The 24,353-nt window shown below is 42.0% G+C and overlaps 1 protein-coding gene across 1 annotated transcript in view; it reads left to right on the top strand.

The window, feature by feature from the left end:
* DOCK2 (dedicator of cytokinesis 2) overlaps positions 1-24,353 on the top strand; it is a 407,203-nt gene that overhangs the window by 30,190 nt on the left and 352,660 nt on the right. The window contains exons 4-9 of the mRNA XM_028102762.2: positions 256-311; positions 795-891; positions 4,395-4,543; positions 9,590-9,725; positions 18,856-19,010; positions 23,614-23,695. Of these exons, the coding sequence (XP_027958563.2) occupies positions 256-311; positions 795-891; positions 4,395-4,543; positions 9,590-9,725; positions 18,856-19,010; positions 23,614-23,695 (675 nt within the window). The remainder of the gene's footprint in view (positions 1-255; positions 312-794; positions 892-4,394; positions 4,544-9,589; positions 9,726-18,855; positions 19,011-23,613; positions 23,696-24,353) is intronic.

Genomic DNA, 24,353 nt, shown 5'->3' with positions numbered 1-24,353 from the left:
CCTGTCTTGTTCATCTGGAAGGATGAGTGTCCAAAATGGGACTGGAGCATCTTTGGGAATCCAGGGCTATTATGGAATCTAGAACAACTGGTGGAGAGCTGATGAGAAGTAGAAATAAGAGAATGAATTATTCCTGTAAAGTTTGAGGGTTTTACCAGTCAATGTTTTTTGGGAAAAACCATGAGGGCCTGGGGTCAGTTATTTCTGTAAGGATATGTCATTTTATTTTATCTTATCTTATTTTATTCCCAACAGGGCATTTTCCCTAAATCCTTTATCCACATCAAGGAAGTGACAGTGGAGAAAAGAAGGTATTTGTCATTCTTCACCAGACCTGACCCTCCCATGGCTCACAGATGTCTCTGTCCTATCTACTTTGACAGCCTGACTTGGCAGATGTGAATCAGCTGATCCCCCTTCTCCGTGCCCACGTTTATTTGTGTGTCCTCCTTTCCTCATGCAATGGAAGATCTAATCCACATTGATTCTGTTCAGATCTGGGGTATTAGGAAGTTTGGAGAGTCAAACTTTTCACTGGCAGCTGCCTTTGAACTATATTAAAGTCAATTAATCCTGAATAATGAGCTTGAAGGGCCCACCCCAGTGAAGTAGGACATTAAAAAGGAAGTTCTTTGCATTTGCATAACATAATTGGTGTGGCTATTGGAGGCGGTTTATTGTCCTGCCAGCAAGGCCCCTCTCAGCAGCTGCAGCTTAATGCAAATTTGCCAGCATTTTATCTTGTTAGCACCTGGGTCTCAATTTCACACAATTTTGTCTCCCACCTTAAATAGAAATATCGAGAACATCATTCCTGCAGAAATTCCTCTGGCACAAGAAGTGACAACGACACTTTGGGAATGGGGCAGCATCTGGAAACAGCTCTACGTGGTGAGACCCAGAACCCTGCTCCCTGGGATGGAAGCTTCCTGAGGTCTTTGCTTTGGTTCAGATTTGGAATTCAGCCATGAACAGGGTAGGCCAAGGTAGCTCCCGTGACATAGTAGGACAAACAGTATGAGTATATCGAGGTCCAGAGAAGTTAGGTAACTTTCTCAAAGCCACACAGTGAGCTTGTGACCCAGCCATAATACATGGGGGTCTGATGTGATCCTTCAGTTTTAAAAATAGTGCAAAAAGTTTTGTTAAAAAATAAAGCTTCCTGTCATGAGACTCCACATTATAATAAACCTTGGGGATTTTGATCTGGTAGTCTGCTGACAGTACCTGGAAAAACACCGTTCTAATATATTAATTAACTTAATTAATTAATTAACGGCTATTGTCCTTAGATCTATGAGGAAGCTTTGACCCTGGAAAAACAAAGAGCACATTTTGTATGTGTTTTCCCTGTATTGAAGCAAATCTAATTTTAAATCCTCCTTTGATGCTTCTAAAGCTCCTAATGAAAGCAATTAGCTAAGAAAACCATTAAGCTGAGAGTGAAAATGTCAACCAAGTCTTACTGCATCTCTGTTACAGCACTGTGCACACCTGCTGGTGTACACACGCTATTTGTAGACTTAACTTTTATGGTCATAAATGTCGACTCCCATGTGGATACTTCATAATATATGGTAATTGGCCCATCCAATTCTATAAAATTTTCCCAAAAGTTGTTAGGAAAGTTTAGGGGGAAAACAGTAACTTGAAGCTCAACTGGTTTAAGTATTCATCTCCACTACCCCCCCTTTTTTTTAAAGATTTTATTTATTTATTTATTTGACAGAGAGATACACAGCGAGAGAGGGAACACAAGCAGGGGGAGTGGGAGAGGGAGAAGCAGGCTTCCCATGGAGCAGGGAGCCCGATGTGGGGCTCGATGCAGGGCTCGATGTGGGGCTCGATGCGGAGCTCGATGCGGGGCTTGATCCCAGGACCCTGGGATCATGACCTGAGCTGAAGACAGACGCTTAACGACTGAGCCACCCAGGCGCCCCTCCGCTACCCCTTTTTAAACATCACATACACCTACACCGTGGAAGCTTGGTGTTTTCCCTTAAGAAATCTTTGAATATCAAGTCCATCATGCCCTTTACCTTAGTAAAGAGAACTTTAAACCTCTGGTATTCCAATATCACCTTCATGATTCTTGCCACGTCTGCATACCACCTGTATTATATTTACTTAATACCTAAATTGGCTCCCCTTTTAGTAAACTTAAGTAATTTATGTAAGAAATTTTACAGCATGCCATGTCATTCCAACAACAATTTCTAATTCTCCAACACTATAATTCAATTCAATTCTAACGCTGACTCTCCAGAGTCAGTTTCGGATTCCATAGGTTTAAGAACTAAAAACTACAAGATTGCCCTCACTTCAGATGCCAGTTGCAAGTCTCAGGTCCCCAGGCTATCCGCACTTCTGTCCAAACTTAATACAAGTTCAGGGGTTCATCATTCCTTTCTACCTCCACCGTGGGTCTCCTAATTCCTTAGATCAATTCACAGAGCTCTGGAAAGAGCTATACTTCTGATCACTGTTTTAGTATAAAGGCTACAATGCAGGGGTGCCTGAGTGGCTCAGTCAGTTAAGTGACTGCTTTCGGCTCAGGTCATGATCTCAGGGTCCTGGAATGGAGACTCATGTCCAGCTCCCCACTCAGTAGGGAGTCTGCTTCTCCCTCTTCCTCTGCCTTTCCCCCTGCTCATGATTTCAAATAAATAAATAAAATCTTAAAAAAAAAGTGTTTAGGGGTGCCTGAGTGGCTCAGTCGTTAAGTGTCTGCCCTCAGCTCAGGTCATGATCCCAGGGTCCTGGGATTGAGCCCCGCATCAGGCTCCCTGCTCGGCGGGAAGCCCGCTTCTCCTTCTCCCACTCCCCTTGCTTGTGTTCCCTCTCTCGCTGTGTCTCTCTGTCAAATAAATAAATAAAATCTTAAAAATAAAATAAAATAAAAAAAGTGTTTTTTTAAAAAAAGACTATGATGCAGCAACAGCCAAATGGAAGAGATACACAGGTAAGGGAAGTAGGGTGGGGGTGAGCACAGAGCTTCCATGCCTTCTCTTGGCATGCCACTTTCCCTGCACATAGATATGTTCACTATCTGGGAAGCTCCTTGAATCTTTTGATTGAAAGTTTTAATCAAAGTTTCGTTACATAGGCATGATTGATGAAATCTTTGGACATTGGTGATTGAGCTCCATCCCCAGCCTCTCTCCGTTCCTTGAAGGGGAAGGGGGAAGGGCGTGGGGCTGAAAGTTCCAACTCTCTAATCACATGGTAGATTCCTCTGGCATCCAGCTTCCCATCCAGAAGCTGTGGAGGGGGCCACCAAGAGTCATGTCATTAGCATAAACTCAGGTATGGTCAAAAGGAGCCCATTATGAATAAGAAAAGAGGCTCTTATCACTCAGGAAATTTCAAGGGCTTTAGGAGCTGTGTGCCAAGAACTGGGGACAAAGGACAAATACGTGTGTGTGTGTGTGTGTGTGTGTGTGTGTGTGTGTGTATCACATGCTTTCCCAAATGGAAAGCCAAAAGTGCTTGGCATGATTAGAAGAACATTATTCAAATAAATACAATGAAAACAAGGCAATGTTATTAAATGCTTGCTATAGTACTTGTCAAAAGCTCTGAGCTCAAAACCTCTCTTTGTTAAAAAAAGGAATTGACAAACGCGAGAGAGGGGTTAAAGACATGTTACCATGAAGGGCACCTAGGTGGCTCAGTCGTTAAGCATCTGCCTTCGGCTCAGGTCATGATCCCAGGGTCCTGGGATTGAGCCCCACATCAGGCTCCCTGCTCAGTGGGAAGCCTGCTTCTCCCTCTCACACTCCCCCTGCTTGTGTCCCCTCTCTCGTTGTGTCTCTCTCCATCAAATAAATAAATAAAATCTTAAAAAAAAAGACATATTACCATGAAACTGCACCTTTCTCCTTCCTTTCTACAGAAGGATGGAAGGAGAATCACCATATGGGTCTGTGTGATTTAACACTGGGTCTTTGTATCACCAAAGCCATTGTGTCCCACAGGTTGTACATGTCACATGTGGGGGAATGCTGCCCTAGAAATAAGCCTTTATCACCAGAAAAATGGTCCTGGTTCCCAGCCTTAAAGAGCTTAAGCTCTAGGACCTGCGTTACAGCAGATATTCATGGCATTTCTGCTCAACGAGTATCTTTTCTGATGGCCGTCCAGAGATCACGCTTACTTTAGCCAAGAAGTGATTAGGGTTATCACTTTCATTTCTGGAAGTCTCTGTGGCCCAGCGGGAGGAAATATGTGGACGACGGAGACTACCGCCCAATCCGTTGGTAACTGGGTAGGGGCCAGGAGAGATGTTCATGCCATGGCCCCTGAACGTGCTTGACTGACTTTGGCACAGTTTGCCACATAGATGCCAACACACCGTCGGTCCAGGTGACTGTGCACTGTTTCCTGTCTTGTAGGCCAGCAAAAAAGAACGGTTCATGCAGGTGCAGTCCATGATGTATGACCTGATGGAGTGGCGGTCCCAGCTCCTCTCAGGAACTCTGCCCAAGGATGAGCTGAAGGAACTGAAGCAGAAAGTCACATCTAAAATTGACTATGGCAACAAGTAAGTTTCTCTTTTCTCAGAAAAAATGCTCTCTTCTCCTACCTACCCCCCTTCTTCCCTGTCTCCCTCCAGAGAAACTTGGTTTCATTTTTAGATGCGCATTTGCCACTTTCTATTTGGGAGAAGGCTGTTACCAACTTGGTGCTTGTGTGCCTTTCTTATCACCCCCGTGGGACCTAGGGACATGCAAGCAGAGGGAGGGCTTGCTTATGCAGTGGTTATTACTGGGCTGAGAGATTTAGGACACTCATTTAACCTACTTCCGAGGGGCTGGGGAGCACAGTCATGCTGGTACACTTTTGGCTTAGTTGTCATTTTATTTCTGCACTTACAAAACTCTCCCTTAAATCCCAGTGTGAGACTTAATGTCCCTTCCCCCATCCTAAATTATCCAAGCCACATGCCATCAGCTAACTCATATGCATAGTTACAAAAGTGTTTCCTCAAAAGGGAAGTAGCAGAAAGTGTTTGGATTTTGAATGCTTTTAAGTTAAAGAGAACATGAGACAACTTTTCGAGGCAGGACAACCCACTGATAATAATAGTAGTGATAATAATATTACAAGTAACACTTAATCCAAGCTTATTATGTACCAGGCTTGATGCTACATGTTTTACATTCAGTGTCTTATTTAATTCTTATAATAACTCTATGGGGCATGCAGTTTTATTGTCCACATTTGTTTTCAGATGAAGAAACTAAGGCCCTTAAAGAGGCCAAGTAATTTGTCCAGAATTGCATAGCTATTAATGGCAGAACCAGAATTTAGACCCAAGCAATCTGGCTCCAGAGTCCATAGGCCCGCCACTATGCTACCTGGATGCATTTGAGAACCCCTACCTCCTGGTTATTTGGATGACCTCTAAATCCTACTCATTTGCTTATTCATCCCAACAACAAACATGTCTCGAACACTTTTGATTGGTCTGATACCTTGCTAGCTGTTGAAGCTCTAGAAATAAAAGCTCCTGTCTGCTAAGGAACCACAGTCTGGTTAGGAGTAAGCTACAAGCAAACTGCTAATATGCATTGTGGTAAGTTTGATGGCTTATAAAATAAGAGTACTCTTAATTCAATGTGGAGAAGGAAATCAAGGAAGGCTTCCTGAAGGAGGTAAACCTGAGGGGAATTTTGAAAGATAAAGAAGTATTAAGTAGGAAAAAAAAAAAAGAAAGAAAAGGAAGGTAGGAGTGCATGAGAGAGCATGGCAGGTCTAGAAGATTGTGAAATGGGTCAGAAGCCTGGGTCATAAGGCCCAAGGGGGAAGTAGAAAGAGCCCATCTAATGCGATAAGAAGGAAATTTCCCTGCAGCCAGGCTTTCTTGCCTTTGTCATATGCACTAGGAAGAAGATCCATAGGCATTAGGAAAGTCAACGGGTCCAGCTTACAGCTGCTTCCCATCCCAGGAGCCCAGTCCCTCTGTTGGTTTCCCTGCTGGCGGCAAGCGTGTCCAAATCTGCTCATAATACACATCATCCCAAAGTGACAGGAAGGATTTGCCACTCAGCTGCTGCTGCCACTGGTGCGGTGACATCGTTAGCTGGGAATGGTCACAGCTGGGAGTGTGAGTATCAAGGGAGATTAGCTGCTTTGCAGTAATGGCCTCTGTGACCTTCAGATGTTGTTTCTTCATCCTAAGAAAAAAGACCAAGGGTGGAAGAAATGGTCACCGCTCATAGGAAGTCTTCTCTGATTTTCCCCTACCCACCCCTGGCTGGGTTAGGTGCCCTTGCAGGCCCTTAGCACCCTCCACAGTAATCACCTCCTTACTGGTCTTTCTCCCCTGCTGTGACGGGAACTCTATAAGACAGTGGCCATCTAATTTACCTCTCTGTGTCGGGAACAGGGTCTGCACACGGGAGGTGCTCAGTGAATGATAGCTGGATGAGTGCATGAATGGCGGTGATGGGAGAAGGAGGAGGAGAGGGTCCTCCCCAGGTCAGCGGTGCCTCTGCAGCATTGTCTGGACCAGCCCTGTGCTTCTGGTTTCAGTCACTTCCCTTTGGGAAGTGAGAGCCATCCTTGGAAACGGAGGCCCTGAGCTAGGGAGTCCCTTGCTTCTTGCCTCCCTTCCCTGATGACTTAGCTGGATGGGAGGGAGATTTGGACACCTTCAATTATCACCGGCTTGGCGTGTTTGGAGCTCAGAGCTCTAATATGGGGTGGATGGCTTCCTGAAAGCCAGAAGTCCAGACCTCTGGGCAGAGCGTCAGGAGCTGTGTGAGGTGCACTGCCTCACACTGTGAGAGTCAGGGAAGCATGATGGATAGGAATTTAGGGCTGTAGGACTGACCAGAATGAGACTATTTCTCCCATCATTCACTTTGTTCCTTCATTCAGACCTCAAACTTTTGTTGAGCACCTGCTAGGCCTCGAGGACACAGATATTTACAAAATACAGCTGCTATATCAACAATAAAAGCAAGCAGAGAACTAAGAATAACTTACTGAGTGGTGACTATCTGCCAGGTGCTGTTTTAAGCACATTCCATACATTAATTCAGTTAAATCTCATGACAACTCTATGAAGTAGGTAAGTACTATTATCATCCCTATTTCTCAGATGACGGAACTAAGGTTCATAAAGTGATTAGGTCATTTTGCCCCAGATGACTGAAATTTGAACCAATAGCTTGGCTCCAGAGTTCAAGTGCTTAACTATTACTGCATTCTATTGCCTCCAAGGACAGTGTAGGTTAATATGGGAGAGAGAGAAGTGAACAGACAGTGGAGTAGGAAGTCATGCCTTTCCCAAGAGCAGGAAGCACAGACAAAAGGGCAAGGGGAGGCAGGGAGGTGGCTGACATCTGCCCAGAATCTAACAAGACTACTGGGAATTATTAGGTAAAGAAACTGGGGGTAGGGGGAGAATGTGCGAGCAGCTGAGAGATTAACATGAACATGGAGAGGAAGGCAGACTGGGGCTGGAACCTTGAAGGCCTAAGTGCCAAATAAAGGAGTTTGGATTTGTCCAGGGGATGATCAGGAGCCGCAGAAGGAGCCATTTCTGTTTTCATTACCATTAAAATATTTTTGTTTTTGAAAAATGCATACGGTAGAGGCTTCTTCCCCTGCACTTGTTTTGGCTTCATCTTATCACTTTCTCAAACAGAAGAGAGCAGTGTGGGACTACCTCTGAGGAGAGAATGTCAGAATGCTCATTTCTCCAAAGTAAATGGTCTGCTGTTCAACTGGGAGAGAGCCTTTCCTGACGCTGGGTTATGGGACTCCTGATAGTCCTGGGCTGTAACTACTAAAGCTTCTGAAATTCCATGTGAGACCAATAATGGGCAAGCTCCTTGGTCTCCAAGGAGTGAGGAATCCTCAAATGACTCCTCCAAATCCCAAGGTAGCTGGACCCTAAAGAATGTTTTATTCATACATTTTAGAACCGAATCCACTTTGATAAATTTTGAAGAAAAGGAGCCAGAGAGATCTTGGCATTAGATTATGTGTTGGCTATGCTCCATCTTTTCTGAGGTCACACGAGCCTCTGCTCAGCATTAGTTGAAAGCATTTATTCCCCCTTAGCATCGCCCGTTCGGCAGCATGGCTGTGCAGCATTATGAGTCATATCTAGTTGGAAGTTAATTTCCTAATGAATGTGGACAAACGGGTGAACCTTGGCTCCCTTCTGTTTGCATTTGGATGAGATGAGAGATGTGCTTCTCACTCTGGTTCTCAAATAAGAGATGGAAACTTTGTCTCCTTCATTTCTCCTTGCTGCCTTCCAGAATCTGGTACTCAGTAATGGTGCCTAGTAGGACCACTGTTGGCCTTCTCAGAGTCTTCATCAGCCCACTTCCCCCTACCTTCTTTGTATGGACAGCGAGGTCCTCCGTCTCAACATCAAGTGCAAAAGCAGCTTCAAATCGAGGCCTCTGCAAACCTATCCTTGGTCCCCTAATCCAGTACTGTTCCTAAGTGCCTCCATCTAGAAAGTATACCGTAGAGGTTAAGAGTACAGACCAGGATGCCACATTACTTTTTAACTAGCTATGTGACCTTGAGCAAATTAATTAGCCCCCACATCTTTGGTCTTTTCTTCATTTGTAAAATGGGGGTATTAATAGTACATAAAATGCATTAATATACGTAAAACATTTAATGTACGTCAGCTTACCGCAAGTGTTATGTGTTTGCTGTTATTAAGTATCATTGATGCCAATCAGAATGACAGATGCAGTTGAAACAAATCAATACCAAGCAGGGGAAAGCTTGTGGCCTGGAAGTCAAAGAGCAAAAGAGCAAGCTGTGGATAACAAGCAATATATCTGAGATTTTTTTCCCCAGCAACTGTGTTCAAAATGTTGAATAGATAACATTTGAATAAATTCTCTGCTATATGTTATATTATATCATATCACATTTGTAAAACAATTTAAGATAAGGCACATGTCTCCTTTGACCCCTCCACTCCCTTTGGTCCCAGAGTCCTACCCCTCCTCACAGGTACCCCTGTTGGTAGTATTGGTGGTTTGGCACTTTTTGTCCAAACCCTTCTCTTTTTTCTTTTCATTCATGTACGTTCAACCTAACAATATATCTGGCTTGGTTTATTTATTTATATTAACCTAGTGTGTGCATCTTTCCATACTTTATTTTTTCCACTGAGATATATCATTAAACATATTAAAGCTATATCATATTTGTTAAGCACTGCTACATGGAATTCCATTACAGGTCACAGTTTACTTAGCTATTCTCCCTTTGACAGACATTGTGGTTTTGTTCAACATTTTGCTGATGCAGGCAATGCTGTAACACAAGTTCTCGTTCAAATGTGTATGTTTCTCTAGATTCAGTATCGCAGGAGATATACATTTTAAGCAAACTGAATATACATTGCCACAGTACCACCCAAAGAGGCTGAACTGTACCAGTATGCCTCACGGCTGTGTGCAAGGCTGTTGGTGTAGAGCTGTTCCATGGAAGTCTGCAATTCTCAGAGACCAGGAGAACTTTCTGGTATAAACTTCTCACCAACATCTTAAAGGCTTAAGCCTCCCCTGATTTATCCCCACCCTCTGTTTTTGCTTTTCAGAATTCTTGAGCTTGATCTGATTGTCAGAGATGACGATGGAAATATCTTAGACCCTGATAATACCAGCGTCATCAGCTTGTTCCATGCACACGAGGAAGCGACAGATAAAATCACAGAGCGCATCAAGGAAGAAATGGTGAGCTTTGTAAAATAGGCTTTGGCAGTCATATAGCAGTCATATACTTCATATACATCATAAACTTCAAACAATAGGCTAATTAACTAGACTCTATATTATTCAAGGAGACATCTGTCCTATGACCTGAGATGATCAGTTACCACATGCATTTTATTGTGTTTTTGTACTCGGGTCTGTAATTCATTCTGCATCTATCCCACCGGTAGTTTAATGCAAGGCAAGTTTCCTCTTCTCATGGATATTTTATATTCCAGAGAGGGGAAAAGAAGAAAGGCAATAAGAAGTAAATAAATAACTGGACAAATTAATTCCAGATGATGTTAAGTCTCTAAAAGGCAATAAGCTAGGGTTATATGAATCAGGAGCTATTTTAAAAGGTACCATCAAGAAAGGCCTCTCTCAGAAGAGACATCTGAGTTGACATTTGAATAATATGAAGTCCCCAGGCTTGGGAAGACCTAGGGACAAAGTGTTGTAGGCAGAGGGAACAGTAAGTGAAAAGGCCCTGAGGTAGGACTGTGTTCTGAATGTTCAAGGAGTAGAAAGACCAGTGTGGATGGGACAATGATGAGCAGTAGGAAAGTGTAAGCAATGATTTGGAGAGGTAGGGAGCAGAAGCCAGCTGTCTCAGGGCCAGAGGGGTCACGGAAAAGAGTTAAGATGTTATCCCAAGTATGATGGAAAGCCAACAAAAGAGTTCAAGGAAACTTTTTTTTTTCAAATTTAACATAATCTGACTTATGATTAAAAAAATCATTTTAGCCACTGTTTATTATTTGAAGACAACTTTGTTTTTAATTTTATTAAGATAATTTCACACAAAATTAATTCATTATGAACTACAGTCTACTGAATCTTACTAAGGTATAGTGTTGAGTCAACTCCACCATAGTCACGGTATCAACAGGTGTGTCACCCTGAAAGTTTTTTTGAGTCCCCTTGTCATTGATCCCCTTTCCCAGTCTCCAGGCCCAGGCAATCCCTAATTTGTTTTCTGTGATTACACTTTTGCCTCTTCTTGAGTTTCATATAAACGAAATCATATGGTTTTTGTGTGTGACTTATTTTACTCAGCATGGTGTTTTTGAGGTTCATATTGTATATATTTTTTCCTTTTTATTGTTGAGTTGCTGTACCATCAAGTAGTTGTCCATCATTGGACATGTGGGGTTGTTTCCACCTGGGGCCTATATAATTAGTACTGCTAAGAACATTTGCAAACATATGTGCAGACATATATTTTCATTCTTTTCAAGTAATACCTGACAATAGGGTGGCTGGATCCTATGATTTGTGTATGTTCAACATTTTAAGAGACTGCCATACTATTTCCCAAAAGGGCTGTACAATTTTACATTCCCATCAGTAGTATATGAGAGTTCCAGTAGCTCTGCCTTCTTTCAACACTTGGTCTTGCCTGTCTCTTAACTTTAGTCATTCTAGTGGTTCTATGGTGGTATCTTATTGTGGTTTTAATTTGCATTTCTCTGAATGACTAGTGATGTTGAGCAACTATCTCTTCATGTGCTTACTGGCCATGGCCATTTGTATCCTTATTTTTGTAAAGTATCTGTTCAAATATTTTACCCATTTTAATTGGGTTGATTTTTTTATCATTGAGTTGTAGAAACTCTTTGTATGTTCTAAATACAAATACTTTATCAGATATATGCTTTGTAAATATATTTTCACAGTCTGTGCCTAGCCTTTTCATTTTCTTATGTGCATTTTTAATTTTTTAATTTTATTTATTTTATTTTATTATGTTATGTTAATCACCATACATTACATCATTAGTTTTTGATGTAGTGTTCCATGATTCATTGTTTGCATATAACATCCAGTGCTCCATTCAATACGTGCCCTCTCCAATACCTCACCAGGCTAACCCATCCCCCCACTCCCCTCCCCTCTAGAACCCTCAGTTTGTTTCTCAGAGTCCATAGACTCTCATGATTCGTCTCCCCCTCCGATTGCCCCCCTTCATTTTTCCATCCCTACTATCTTCTTCTTCTTCTTCTTCTTTTTTAACATATAATGTATTGTTTCAGAGGTACAGGTCTGTGATTCAACAGTCTTACACAATTCACAGAGCTCACCATAGCACATACCCTCTCCAATGTCTATCGCACAGCTACCCCATCCCTCCCACCCCCCACCATTCCAGCAACCCTCAGTTTGTTTCCTGATTAAGAATTCCTCATCTCAGTGAGGTCATATGATACATGTCTTTCTCTGATTGACTTATTTCACTCAGCCTAACACCCTCCAGTTCCATCCATGTCATTGCAAATGGCAAGATTTCATTCCTTTTGATGGTTGCATGATATTCCATTGCATATATATACCACATCTTCTTTATCCATTCAGCTATCGATGGACATCTTGGCTCTTTCCATAGTTTGGCTATTGTGAACATTGCTGCTATAAACATCGGGGGGGGTGCATGTACCCCTTCAGATCACTACATTTGTATCTTTGGGGTAAATACCCAGTAGTGCAATTGCTGGGTCATATGGTAGCTCTATTTCCAACTTTCTGAGGAACCTCCAAACTGTTTTCCAGAGTGGCTGCACCAGCCTGCATTCCCACCAACAGTGTAGGAGCGTTCCCCTTTCTCCACATCCCTGCCAACATCTGTCGTTTCCTGACTTGTTAATTTTAGCCATTCTGACTGATGTGAGGTGGTATCTCGTTGAGGTTTTGATTTGGATTTCCCTGATGCCGAGCAATGTTGAACACTTTTTCATGTGTCTGTTGGCCATTTGGCTGTCTTCTTTGGAAAAATGTCTGTTCATGTCTTCTGCCCATTTCTTGATTGGATCATTTGCTCTTGGGGTGTTGAGTTTGATAAATTCATTATAGATTTTGGAGACTAGCCCTTTATCTGATATGTCATTTGCAAATATCTTCTCCCATTCTGTCGGTTGTCTTTTGGTTTTGTTGACTGTTTCTTTTGCTTGTGCAAAAGCTTTTTATCTTGATGAAGTCCCAATAGTTCATTTTTGCCCTTGCTTCCCTTGCCTTTGGCAATGTTTCTAGGAAGAAGTTGCTGCGGCTGAGGTCGAAGAGGTTGCTGCCTGCGTTCTCCTTTACAATTCTGATGGACTCCTGTCTCATATTTAGGTCTTTCAACTGTTTTGAGTCTATTTTTGTGTGTGGTGTAAGGAAATGGTCCAGTTTCATTCTTCTGCATGTGGCTGTCCAATTTTCCCAACACCATTTGTTGAAGAGATTGTCTTTTTTCCATTGGACATTCTTTCCTGCTTTGTCAAAATGAGTTGACCATAGAGTTGAGGGTCCATTTCTGGGCTCTCTATTCTGTTCCATTGATCTATGTGTCTGTTTTTGTGCCAGTCATACTGTCTTGATGATGACAGCTTTGTAATAGAGCTTGAAATCTGGAACTGTGATGCCACCAACTTTACTTTTCTTTTTCAACATTCCTCTGGCCATTTGGGGTCTTTTCTGGTTCCATACAATTTTAGGATTATTTGTTCCATTTCTTTGAAAAGTGGATGGTATTTTAATAGGGATTGCCCTGAAAGTGTAGATTGCTCTAGGTAGCATTGACATCTTCACAATATTTTTTCTTCCAGTCCATGAGCATGGAACATTTTTCCATTTCTTTGTGTCTTCCTCAATTTCTTTCATGAGTATTTTATAGTTTTCTGAGTACAGATTCTTTGCCTCTTTGGTTAGATTTATTCCTAGGTATCTTATGGTTTTGGGTGCAATTGTAAATGGGATCGACTCCTTAATTTCTCTTTCTTCTGTCTTGTTGTTGGTGTATGGGAATGCCACTGATCTCTGTGCATTGATTTTATATCCTGCCACTTTACTGAATTCCTGTATGACTTCTAGCAGTTTTGGGGTGGAGTCTTTAGGGTTTTCCACATAAAGTATCCTGTCATCTATGAAGACTGAGAGTTTGACTTCTTCTTTGCCAATTCAGATGCCTTTTATTTCTTTTTGTTGTCTGATTGCTGTGGCTAGGACTTCTAATACTATGTTGAATAGCAGTGGTGGTAGTGGACGTCCCTGCCGTGGTCCTGACCTTAGGGGGAAAGCTCTCAGTTTTTCCCCATTGAGAATGATATTAGCTGAGGGTTTTTCATAGATGGCTTTTATGATATTGAGGTATGTGCCCTCTATCCCTATACTCTGAAGAGTTTTGATCAAGAAAAATACTGTACTTTGTCAAATGCTTTTTCTCCATCTATTGAGAGGATCATATGGTTCTTGTTCTTTCTTTTATTAATGTAAATGTATCACATTGATTGATTTGCGGATGTTGAACCAAACTTGCAGCCCAGGGATAAATCCCACTTGGTCTTGGTGAATAATCCTTTTAATGTACTGTTGGATCCTATTGGCTAGTATTTTGGTGAGAATTTTTGCATCCATGTTCATCAAGGATATTGGTCTGTAATTCTCCTTTTGGATGGGGTCTTTGTCTGGTTTGGGGATCAAGGTAATTGTGGCCTCATAAAACGAGTTTGGAAGTTTTCCTTCCATTTCTATATTTTGGAACATTTTCAGATGAATAGGTATTAATTCTTCTTGAAATGTTTGGTAGAAATCCCCTGGGAAGCCATCTGGCCCTGGGCTCTTGTTTGTTGGGAGATTTTTGATGACTGCTTCAATTTCCTTAGTGGTTATAGGTCTGTTCAGGTTTTCTATTTCTTCCTGGTTTAGTTGTGGTAGTTTATACATCTCTAGGAATGCATCCATTTCTTCCAGATTATCTAATTTGCTGGCATAGAGTTGCTCCTACTATGTTCTTATAATTGTTTGTATTTCTTTGGTGTTGGTTGTGATCTCTCCTCTTTCATTCATGATTTTATTTCTTTGGGTCCTTTCTCTTTTCTTTTGATAAGTCTGGCCAGGGGTTTATCAATCTTATTAATTCTTTCAAAGAACCAGCTCCTAGTTTCGTTGATCTGTTCTACTGTTCTTTTGGTTTCTATTTCATTGATTTCTGCTCTGATCTTTATTATTTCTCTTCTCCTGCTGGGTTTAGGCTTCATTTGCTGTTCTTTCTCCAGCTCCTTTAGGGGTAGGGTTAGGTTGTGTGTTTGAGACCTTTCTTGTTTCTTGGGAAAGGCTTGTATTGCTGTATACTTTCCTCTTAGGACTGCCTTTGCTGCATTCCCAAAGATTTTGAACAGTTGTGTTTTCATTTTCATTGGTTTCCATGAATTTTTTTAATTCTTCTTTAATTTCCTGGTTGACCCATTCATTCTTTAGTGGGATGCTCTTTAGCCTCCATGTATTTGAGTTCTTTCCGACTTTCCTCTTGTGATTAAGTTCTAGTTTCAAAGCATTGTGGTCTGAAAATATGCAGGAATGATCCCAATCTTTTGGTACCGGTTGAGACCTGACTTGTGCCCTAGGTTGTGATCTATTCTGGAGAATGTTCCATGGACACTAGAGAGGAATGTGTATTTTGTTGCTTTGGGATGGAATGTTCTGAATATGTCTGTGAAGTCCATTTGGTCCAGTGTGTCATTGAAAGTCTTTATTTCCTTGTTGATCTTTTGCTTAGATGATCTGTCCATTTCAGTGAGGGAGGTGTTAAAGTCCCCCACTATTATTGTATTGTTGTCGATGTGTTTCTTGGCTTTTGTTATTAATTGGCTTATATAATTGGCTGCTGCCATGTTAGGGGCATAGATAGTTACAAGTGTTAGATCTTCTTGTTGAATAGACCCTTTAAGTATGATTTAGTGTCCTTCCTCATCTCTTGTTATAGTCTTTGGTTTAAAATCTAATTTGTCTGCTATAAAGATTGCCACCCCAGCTTTCTTTTGGTGTCCATTAGCATGATAAATAGTTTTCCATCCCCTCACTTTTAATCTGGAGGTGTTTTTGGGTCTAAAATGAGTCTCTTGCAGACAGCATATTGATGGGTCTTGTTTTTTTTATCCTATCTGATAGCCTGTGTCTTTTGATTGGGGCAGTTAGCCCTTTTACATTCAGGGTAACTATTGAAAGATAGGAATTTAGTGCCATTGTACTGTCTGTAAGGTGACTGTTACTGTGTATTGTCTGTGTTCCTTTCTGGTCTACGTTACTTTTAGGTTCTCTCTTTGCTTAGAGGACCCCTTTCAATATTTCTTGTAGGGCTGTTTTTGTGTTTGCAAATTCCTTTAGTGTTTTTTTTTTTTTTTTTGTCCTGGAAGCTTTTTATCTCTCCTTCTATTTTCAATGACAACCTAGCTTGATATAGTATTCTTTGCTGCATATTTTTCTCATTTAGTGCTCTGAATATATCATGCCAGTCCTTTTGGGCCTGCCAGGTCTCTGTGGATAGGTCTGTTGCCATTCTAATGTTTCTACCAACGTAGGTTACAGATCTCTTGTCTCGAGCTGCTTTCAGGATTTTCTCTTTTTTCTGAGACTCGTAAGTTTTACTATTAGATATTGGGGTGTTGACCTATTTTTATTGATTTTGACCGGTGTTCTCTGTGCCTCCTGGATGTTGATTCCAGTTTCCTTCCCCAAATTAATGAAGTTCTCTGCTATAATTTGCTCCAATACACCTTCTGCCCCTCTCTCTCTTTCTTTTTCTGGGATCTCAATTATTGTCATATTTTTTCATCCTATGGTATCACTTATCTCTCAAATTCTGCCCTCGTGATCCAGTTGTTTATTTCTCTTTTTCTCAGCTTCTTTATTTTCCGTTATTTGATCTTCTATATCACTAATTTTCTCTTCTGCATCATTTATCCTAGCAGTTAGAGCCTGTATTTTTGATTGCACCTCATTAATAGCCTTTTTGATTTCGACTTTGTTAGATTTTAGTTCTTTTATTTCTCCAGAAAGGGTTACTCTAATATCTTCTATGCCTTTTTCAAGCCCAGCTAGTCTTTTTAAAATCATCATTCTGAACTCTAGCTCTGACATCTTACTAATGTCTGTATTGATTGGTCCCGGCAGTTGGTACTGCCTCCTGTTCTTTTTTTTGAGGTGATTTTTTCCATCTTGTCATTTTGTCCAGAGGAGAATAGATGAATGAGAGAACAAAATGCTAACAGGTAACAACAACCCCAGAAAAATATACATAAACAAATCAGAAGAGACCTGAAACCAGGGGAAAAGAAAGGAAAAGAAAGAAAAAAGAAAATAAAAGAAAAAGAAAATAAAAAAAAGAATATGGTCAAATATGATCAGGCTGGGGCATAGATCAGTGTCACACACTAGATTTTGGGTGTATTTTGGTCTGTTATAAGAAAATGCCTCCCAAAATTTTAAAGAAAGAAAAACATATATGTACAAAAACAAGGGTAAATACGATGACGGGATGGAATATGACTGTAAAGATGTTAATTATAAAAGATTTTATAAAAGGAATTGATAAGATGTTGAAAAAAGAAAGAAGTTGGATTTAAGTTGAAAAAAAGAAAGTTGAAAAAAGAAAGAAGAGGATTTTTAAAAATAGGGAGAGAATGTGATCCGGCAGGAGATAGAACAAAGCCATACACTAGAGATTTAGGTTATGTTTTGGTCTATTAGGAGAAACTGTATCCCAAAATTTTAAAGAGAGAACAACTTATATATATCTACCAAAAATAAGGTTAACTACTATGAAGGGATAGAATATGACTCTAAAAATGAAAAATCAAAAAGATTTTTTCAAAAAGGGATTGATAAGATGTTGGTTGTAAAAGGGAAAAAGAAAAATTCAAAGAAAAAAAAGAAAAAGAAAAAGAGAAAGAAAAAAAATTAAAAAAAATCAACTTTGAAAGACTAAGGAACCATGGGAAAAAAGCCATGAATTCTATGTGCAGTATTCCCCTAGCGCTGGAGTTCTCCCATTCTCATTGGTCAGTAAACTCGGTCTTGGCTTGCTGGCTGTTCGTGCTGATCTTCTGGGGGAGGGGCCTGTTGCTGTGGTTCCCAAATGTCTTTGCCGGAGGCGGAATTGCCCTGCCCTTGCCAGGTCTGGGCTAAGTAATCTGGTCGGGTTTGCTCTCGGAAGCTTTTGTTCCCTGCAAGCTTTCCGTACAGCTATGGAGGATGAGAGTGAAAATGGCGGCCTCCCAATCCGCTCCCGGAGGAGCCGAGAACTCGGGGCCCCACTCCTCAGTTCACACTCCCAGAGAAAAGCAGTCACTCCCGTCTCCCCGGTCTCCGGCCGCACTCCGTGCTCACCCGGCCTGTGACCGAGCGTTTCTATCTCTGGCACCTGACCCCGTGTGGAGTCTCCGAGCCCAGCAGATCCCTGCGGTGCGCTCCCGCGCCGCTCCTCCCCGGGGAGGAAGGGGAGGCTCCCCAGATCTGCCGCTTGTTGGGTTCCCTAATGGAGAAGCAGTGGCCCGACTGTGCCGCGGATCACGGTTTATGGCAACCCTGAGCTGAGAGCCTGTGCCTCGGCTCCGTCTCTGCAGCTGGCTTCCCCGCTCCGATACCTGGGAGCTCTGCCGCACTCAGGCACCCCCGGTCTTTCTGTGACCCCGGGGGTCCTGAGACCACACTGTCCCAGCGAAGTTTCCACCCCCCTGCTTAGCCACTGGAGCGACGTCCCTCAGTGGAGCAGACTTTTTAAAAGTTCCGATTTTGTGCTCTGCTGCTCTGTACTTGCTGGTAGCAGCTGACAGAGGCCCCCCTACCCTGCCGTCTAATCTTCCCAAATATCGCTTCAGATTCACTTCTCTGTACATCCTACCTTCCAAAAAGTGGTCGCTTTTCTGTTCAGAGTTGCTGCTATTCTTCAATCTCCTGTTGAGTTCGTATGTGTTCAGAATGATTTGATCCCTATCTAGCTGAATTCCTGGGACCAGACCAAATTAGGTCTCCTACTCCTCTGCCATCTTGTTCCTCCCTCTTAAATGCATTTTTAAAAAAGCAGAAGTTTCTACTTTTGATGAAGTCCATTTAAGCATTTTTTTCTTTGTATGGTTTGTGTTTTTTATGACATTAAATTTATGAGGAAGCCTGGGCCAAACAGTGGTATTTCCCAAAATAAGAAAATTAAGGCCAAGAAAGTCAAAGTGACTTGGCTCAGATCACAGCAACTTTTGCTGGTAGACCTGCATATACTGAAGAAATCTTCAGGTTTGAATCCTAAGTGTTACTGGGCTGATTTTCTCCACCTTTCTCCTTTCTTCCCTCCAACTCTTAGTCCAAAGACCAGCCAGATTATGGAATGTATTCCCGGATCTCCTCATCCCCCACCCACAGCCTCTATGTCTTTGTGAGGAACTTTGTGTGCCGAATTGGAGAAGATGCTGAGCTCTTCATGTCTCTCTATGACCCCAACAAGCAAATGGTCATAAGGTAGGTGTGTTCAATATTGCCTGACTTCTCTATATATGAGAGGTTGGAATTAGCAGAGCACAGAGCATCTTTTTTTTCCCATCATTACTTGTGGAGAAATTCCTACCTGGAAGAGAAACTGAGCCTGAAAATGTGGAAAATGTGGAAATAGCTTCATGTAGGATATGTGAGTCAGGTAGAAATATTATTTACCACCAAATTTTTCCCATAGTGTGGTTATGGTTACACAGTAGGGTTTTATAAATAGGTTTTTGATACTGGAGAACAACCAGAAAAAATGAGATTCATACAGGTGGTGTTAGCTAGACTAAAAATTCCCACTTTATATAGGAGGTGGGTAGGTGGGGAATGGGTGAAATAGGCGATGGTGTTGGGGATGAAGGAATGCACTTGTCATTTTGAGCACAGGGTGATTTATGGAAGTGTTGAATCACTATATTGTACACCTGAAGCTAATATAACACTGTATGTTAATTAACTGAAATTAAAATAAAAATTTAAGTAAAAAATAGAAACAAAACAAAAACAAAGCAAAACAAAATAAACAAAATAAAATGGGAATAAAGAAGTAAATGGTGGGGGTGCCTGGATGGCTCAGTCAGTTAAGCGTCTGCCTTCAGTTCAGGTCATAATCCCAGGGTCCTGGGATTTATCCCCCCATCAGGCTCCCTGCTCAGCTGGGAGCCTGCTTCTCCTTCTGCCTGCCACTCCCCCTGCTTGTGCTTGCTCTCTCTCTGTCAGTCACATAAATAAATAAAATCTTAAAAAAAAAGGAAGTAAATGGTGAGAGCTGCGTTTCCTCCAGGATGATAGCAGGCTAAGAATGTCCGCTCTGAAATCTGCCTGAGTTCATATCCTGGCTACTCCATTTACTCTTTCTTAACCTAGGGCAAGTAGCTCATCTTTCTAAGCCTGATTGCCCAATTGCAAAATATTAGTGCCAACCTCACAGGGTCATTTTTTTCCTCAGACTTTAATGAGAAAAAGCACATGAAGCACAGGGCTTGACACACAGAGCTTCAAGTGGCAGTGGCTATTATTATTACCACTTTAACTGATTGCTCTTGAGAATGGAGAAAGTAGGGAATTTCTGGGTGCCTCAGCTTGAGGAAGCGAGAACACCTTTTTGAGAATCTCCAGGGAAAAGACTTCGGTACATCTCCAGCCCCGACTACTGGGCCTCTGGCCTCTGCTTGTGGCTCAGACCATCGTTCCAGGTGGTGACCCTGCCGGTCTCCTCCAGTGGGGTTTTGAGCCAACACGTGGTCGCATATTTGAGGTCCCTGCTAGCTATTCCCAAGGTACCTGTGACAAAGACCCTGAAAGCACTCACAGGACCGGTCCTGCCTCTCGGAAAACATGATGCTTCATGATCAAGTTGACAGGGGTGCCTGGCCCACTGGCCCATCTAAGTGATGGATGACCTGAACCAGCTCTGTGGAAAGGCAATGGATCAGTGACATGGCAGCTCTCTTCCCTGATGTGCCACACCAGATGATATGCTCAATGGGGCATGCCTGAGTGATGCCTCTGAGAGGGCCAGAAATACAGGGAAGCCCTCAGGAAACTGAGAGATGAGGAGAAGGGTCGATGAAGGGGGCAAGAACCAAAAAAAGGGGGGGCAGGGGAAGTAGACAACAAAGAAAGATGAGAAGAGACATGATACAAGAGAGGGGCAGGGGAACTTGGAAACACTCACTTCCCACTCTAGATAGCTGTTCTTCCCCTAAGAAATCAGTCTTGTCCACTCCTGCCTAGCCAGGGTTGACATGCAATGGCAAGGCAAGGCATTCCTTGCCAAAGGCAAGTGAGGACATTTTCAGTGTGGCCCAAATGTGGACTGGGGACATTTGGCTGAGACTGAGCTTTCGATGTGGGGATGAATCATGGACTGATTCCAGTGGATGCCTGAAGAGATTTGGTTTGGGAAATTTAAGGTAAATTTCCATAGGACCAAAAAGAAGCAGTTTAGACATCTGGCCAGTGGCAAGGCTAATTTCCAAAAAAAAGCTTGAAGAGGAGTTGGGATGGTCCTCCCCTTCCACAGAGGAGAGTGTCATGTGCAGTAGGTCTCACCTGTCTTGGTGCCGGGTGGGGCTTTGGATTTACCATCCAGGTCTTCCTGGGCAGAGATGGATAGAACCAGCTCAGCCCTCTAAGTTGATTTTCTTATTTATGATTGCATTTCCCCTAGGAGAAAATTGCTGGTGCCTAATGTTTAGACCTAACAGGCTGGTTCTCTACTGGGCATTCTACATGTGATCAAAGGTCCTGGGAAAGACCCAGTATTTCACTAAGACATTCTGGAAATAACCAGTGGGAAATGATTGTCTTTTTTTGTTGTTGTTGTTGTTGTTGTTGTTGTTGTTGTTGTTGTGGAGCTTTGGCAGTTCCTTAGTTTGCTGAAAATTCCACTAAAATTTTTGGAACTTATTAAAAAAAAGAAGAGGGGCACCTAGGTGGCTTGCTCAGTAAAGTGTCCAACTCTTGGTTTTAGCTCAGGTCATGATCTTGGGGTTGTGGTGATCAAGTCCCAGGTCGGGTTTTACACTCAGTACAAAGTCTGCTTGTCTCTCTCCCTCCCCCTCTATGCCTCCTCCAGCACGCATGCACTCTCTCTCTCTCTCTCTCAAATGAATAAATAAAATCTTTTTAAAAAATAAAAGAAATTTTTAAAAAGAAGGAAGAAAAGCTACATTTAACTTTTTTTTTAAAAAAGATTTATTTCTTTTATTTTAGAGAGACAGTGTGTGCATGCAAGCTGGGGGAGGAGCAGAGGGAGACGAAGAGAGAATTTTCAAGCAGCCTCCCTGTAAGCATGGAGCCCCATGCAGGGCTCTATCCCAGGACCCAGAGATCATGACCTGAGCTGAAATCAAGAGTTGGTCGATTAACCAACTGAGCCACCCCGGTGCCCCAGAAAAGCTACATTTAACTTGACTGATTTTTTAAATTAATTAATTAATTTTTTTAATGTAGTGTTCCATGGTTCATTGTTTGCGTATAACACCCAGTGCTCCATTCAATACGTGCCCTCTTCAATACCCATCACCAGGCTCACCCATCCCCCCACCTCCCTCCCCTCTAGAACCCTCAGTTTGTTTCTCAGAGTCCATAGTCTCTCATGGTTCGTCTCCCCCTCTGACTTCCCCCCTTCATTTTTCCCTTCCTACTTTCTTCTTCTTCTTCTTTTTTTAAACATATAATGTATTATTTGTTTCAGAGGTACAGGTTTGTGATTCATCAGTCTTTCACAATTCACAGCTCTCACCATAGTACAACTTAATTGAATTTTAACCAGTGGTTGATCCAGAACTGTCTTCATTTTGTTATCAGTTCCCTTTCCCCTTTGAACTTGCTCAGACTGCTCTCATTAGTCTTCTAGGAGTGAGTAGAGAGAGTAACAAGACATTGTTAAGGCAAGTCCCCTTAACTTTGATAAATTCTTGTTATGCTTTTTTGGGATGACTTCGCTTTTGAGCTTTATTTTATTTTTATCCTAATTCAAGATAATGGGCATTTGTTTAACACCAACTATATATGCTCTTATATGGCATGGCAAATGTTATGACTCAACTCAGCAAACTCTCAAATTGCTCTTAAGTTAAAGAAGCACTAGACTTCTCAATTTTCCCAGTGTGGCTGGACTGACTAGTATGAACCTCACATGGTGGTGTATGGTTACTAGAAGATGTAAGCTGGTAAATGATTATAGGTCAGAACTGTGTGACTGCCTCTCATAAAATCCTTCAGTGAGTATCCATTCCTTTTGGGATCAAGTCAAAATCCTTGGATGGCCTACAACACCTCTCTAAGTTTTCTCTTATTCCTTTCTCCTCAGATCTTTTTTCAGATGCATCAAGCTCCAGCCTGCCTCAGGGCCTTTGAATGTATGTTTGCTTTTCCTGAAACATTTTCCTTTCTCACTCTCTTTTCCTGACTGACTTTATTTACATGTCATATACCTGGCAAAGACTTCCCTGACCACTCAGACTAGGCCAGACTTTTCTGATATACATTCTTGCAACAGCCTGAACTTTATCTTTATAGCACAATTGAATATAAATAGTTGTCACAACTGCATTTAGATAGTTATTTAAGTGTACCTCAGATAATGGCTAAGGCCATCTATGGACCATCACAATGTGATGTTCCTTTCAAGGAAACAGCCCCATGTCCAATGGGTAATTTTTAAAAAATTCATATCTTTATTTAGTCTTGAAAAGGGAATGAGATGAAAAGAGCAAATGCATTCTTAACATCCAGCAAAACATACCAAAATCCTTTCCCCAATCTCTCCCACTCTTGATTCTACAGAGAATGCTGCTACTCTTCAAAAATATTAGGTAGCTGGGCCAGAATTTGCTCAGCAGATGGGGAAGGGAAAGAGACTGTGAATGCACACATTAGTGATTCCTTTGTCCCCTGGTCTCTGTTAGACAGAACTGTGATCTCTTAGAAGGAGGGACAATGTCTGTCTCCGACACTACCATTTCCCCAGCAGCCAGTACTGGTTGAGCACAGAGTAGAGGCTCAGTGAGTATTTTTACCAAAGCATTGTTGAGCCCCAGGTAGTAACGGGTTGCCACTCTTCTTCCCACAGTGAGAACTACTTGGTGCGATGGGGCAGCAGGGGCTTCCCGAAGGAGATCGAGATGCTCAACAACCTGAAAGTGGTCTTCACGGTGGGTGTGCACTGTGTTCTTGTTACTGTCTTCCATACTCACAAGGGTATGATCTTGGAAATGACACCAATCACTTGGTTAAGAGGGAGCATGACCTGGGTGCAGATCTGTGTTCTGGGCTTTCTGGAGAGATTCAGGGCAGACGGGGTTTGGGGGGGTATTGTGTGCCCTTTGGAAGCAATTAGGAAGATGGATCTTCCCCTCTCTATCTCCCTCCTTCTTTCTTTCTCACTCACGTGCACACCAAGAACACATGCAGAGTGCTGTGTAAACAAGCATAGATTCCTTCCAGCAATAATGTCTACATGAACTGGGTACAGCAGCTATTCTGATTTATCAGTTAATTCATGGTTAACCTGAGTTCTTTCTTTGGCTCAGACTTCCTGAAAACCTCTATAAGATGTATCAGAAAAAAGAAAAGACCTTCTAAGAACATTGATTGCATTGTTAATTGGATATTCTGAACATAATCAAATCACAGATGACTAAAGATCTTAACAGATCCCTGAGATCATTCTTCTATATACCAGTATTTGCTGGGCAAAACCTATGTAGAAATATTGAAATCAATTGTTAGTTGGACGATTTATTTCCAAAAGTGAGCCTGGCTTTTTAGTTCTGGAAAAGACAAACAGTGGAAAGAAAAAGATCAGGTTAT

The sequence above is a fragment of the Eumetopias jubatus genome, unplaced genomic scaffold (assembly GCF_037043125.1).
Source record: "Eumetopias jubatus isolate StellerSeaLion01/CBP00866 unplaced genomic scaffold, mEumJub1_p1.0 scaffold_5, whole genome shotgun sequence".
In the NCBI taxonomy this organism is placed as follows: Eukaryota; Metazoa; Chordata; class Mammalia; order Carnivora; family Otariidae; genus Eumetopias; species Eumetopias jubatus.
This window is presented reverse-complemented; position numbering and strand designations above follow the sequence as displayed.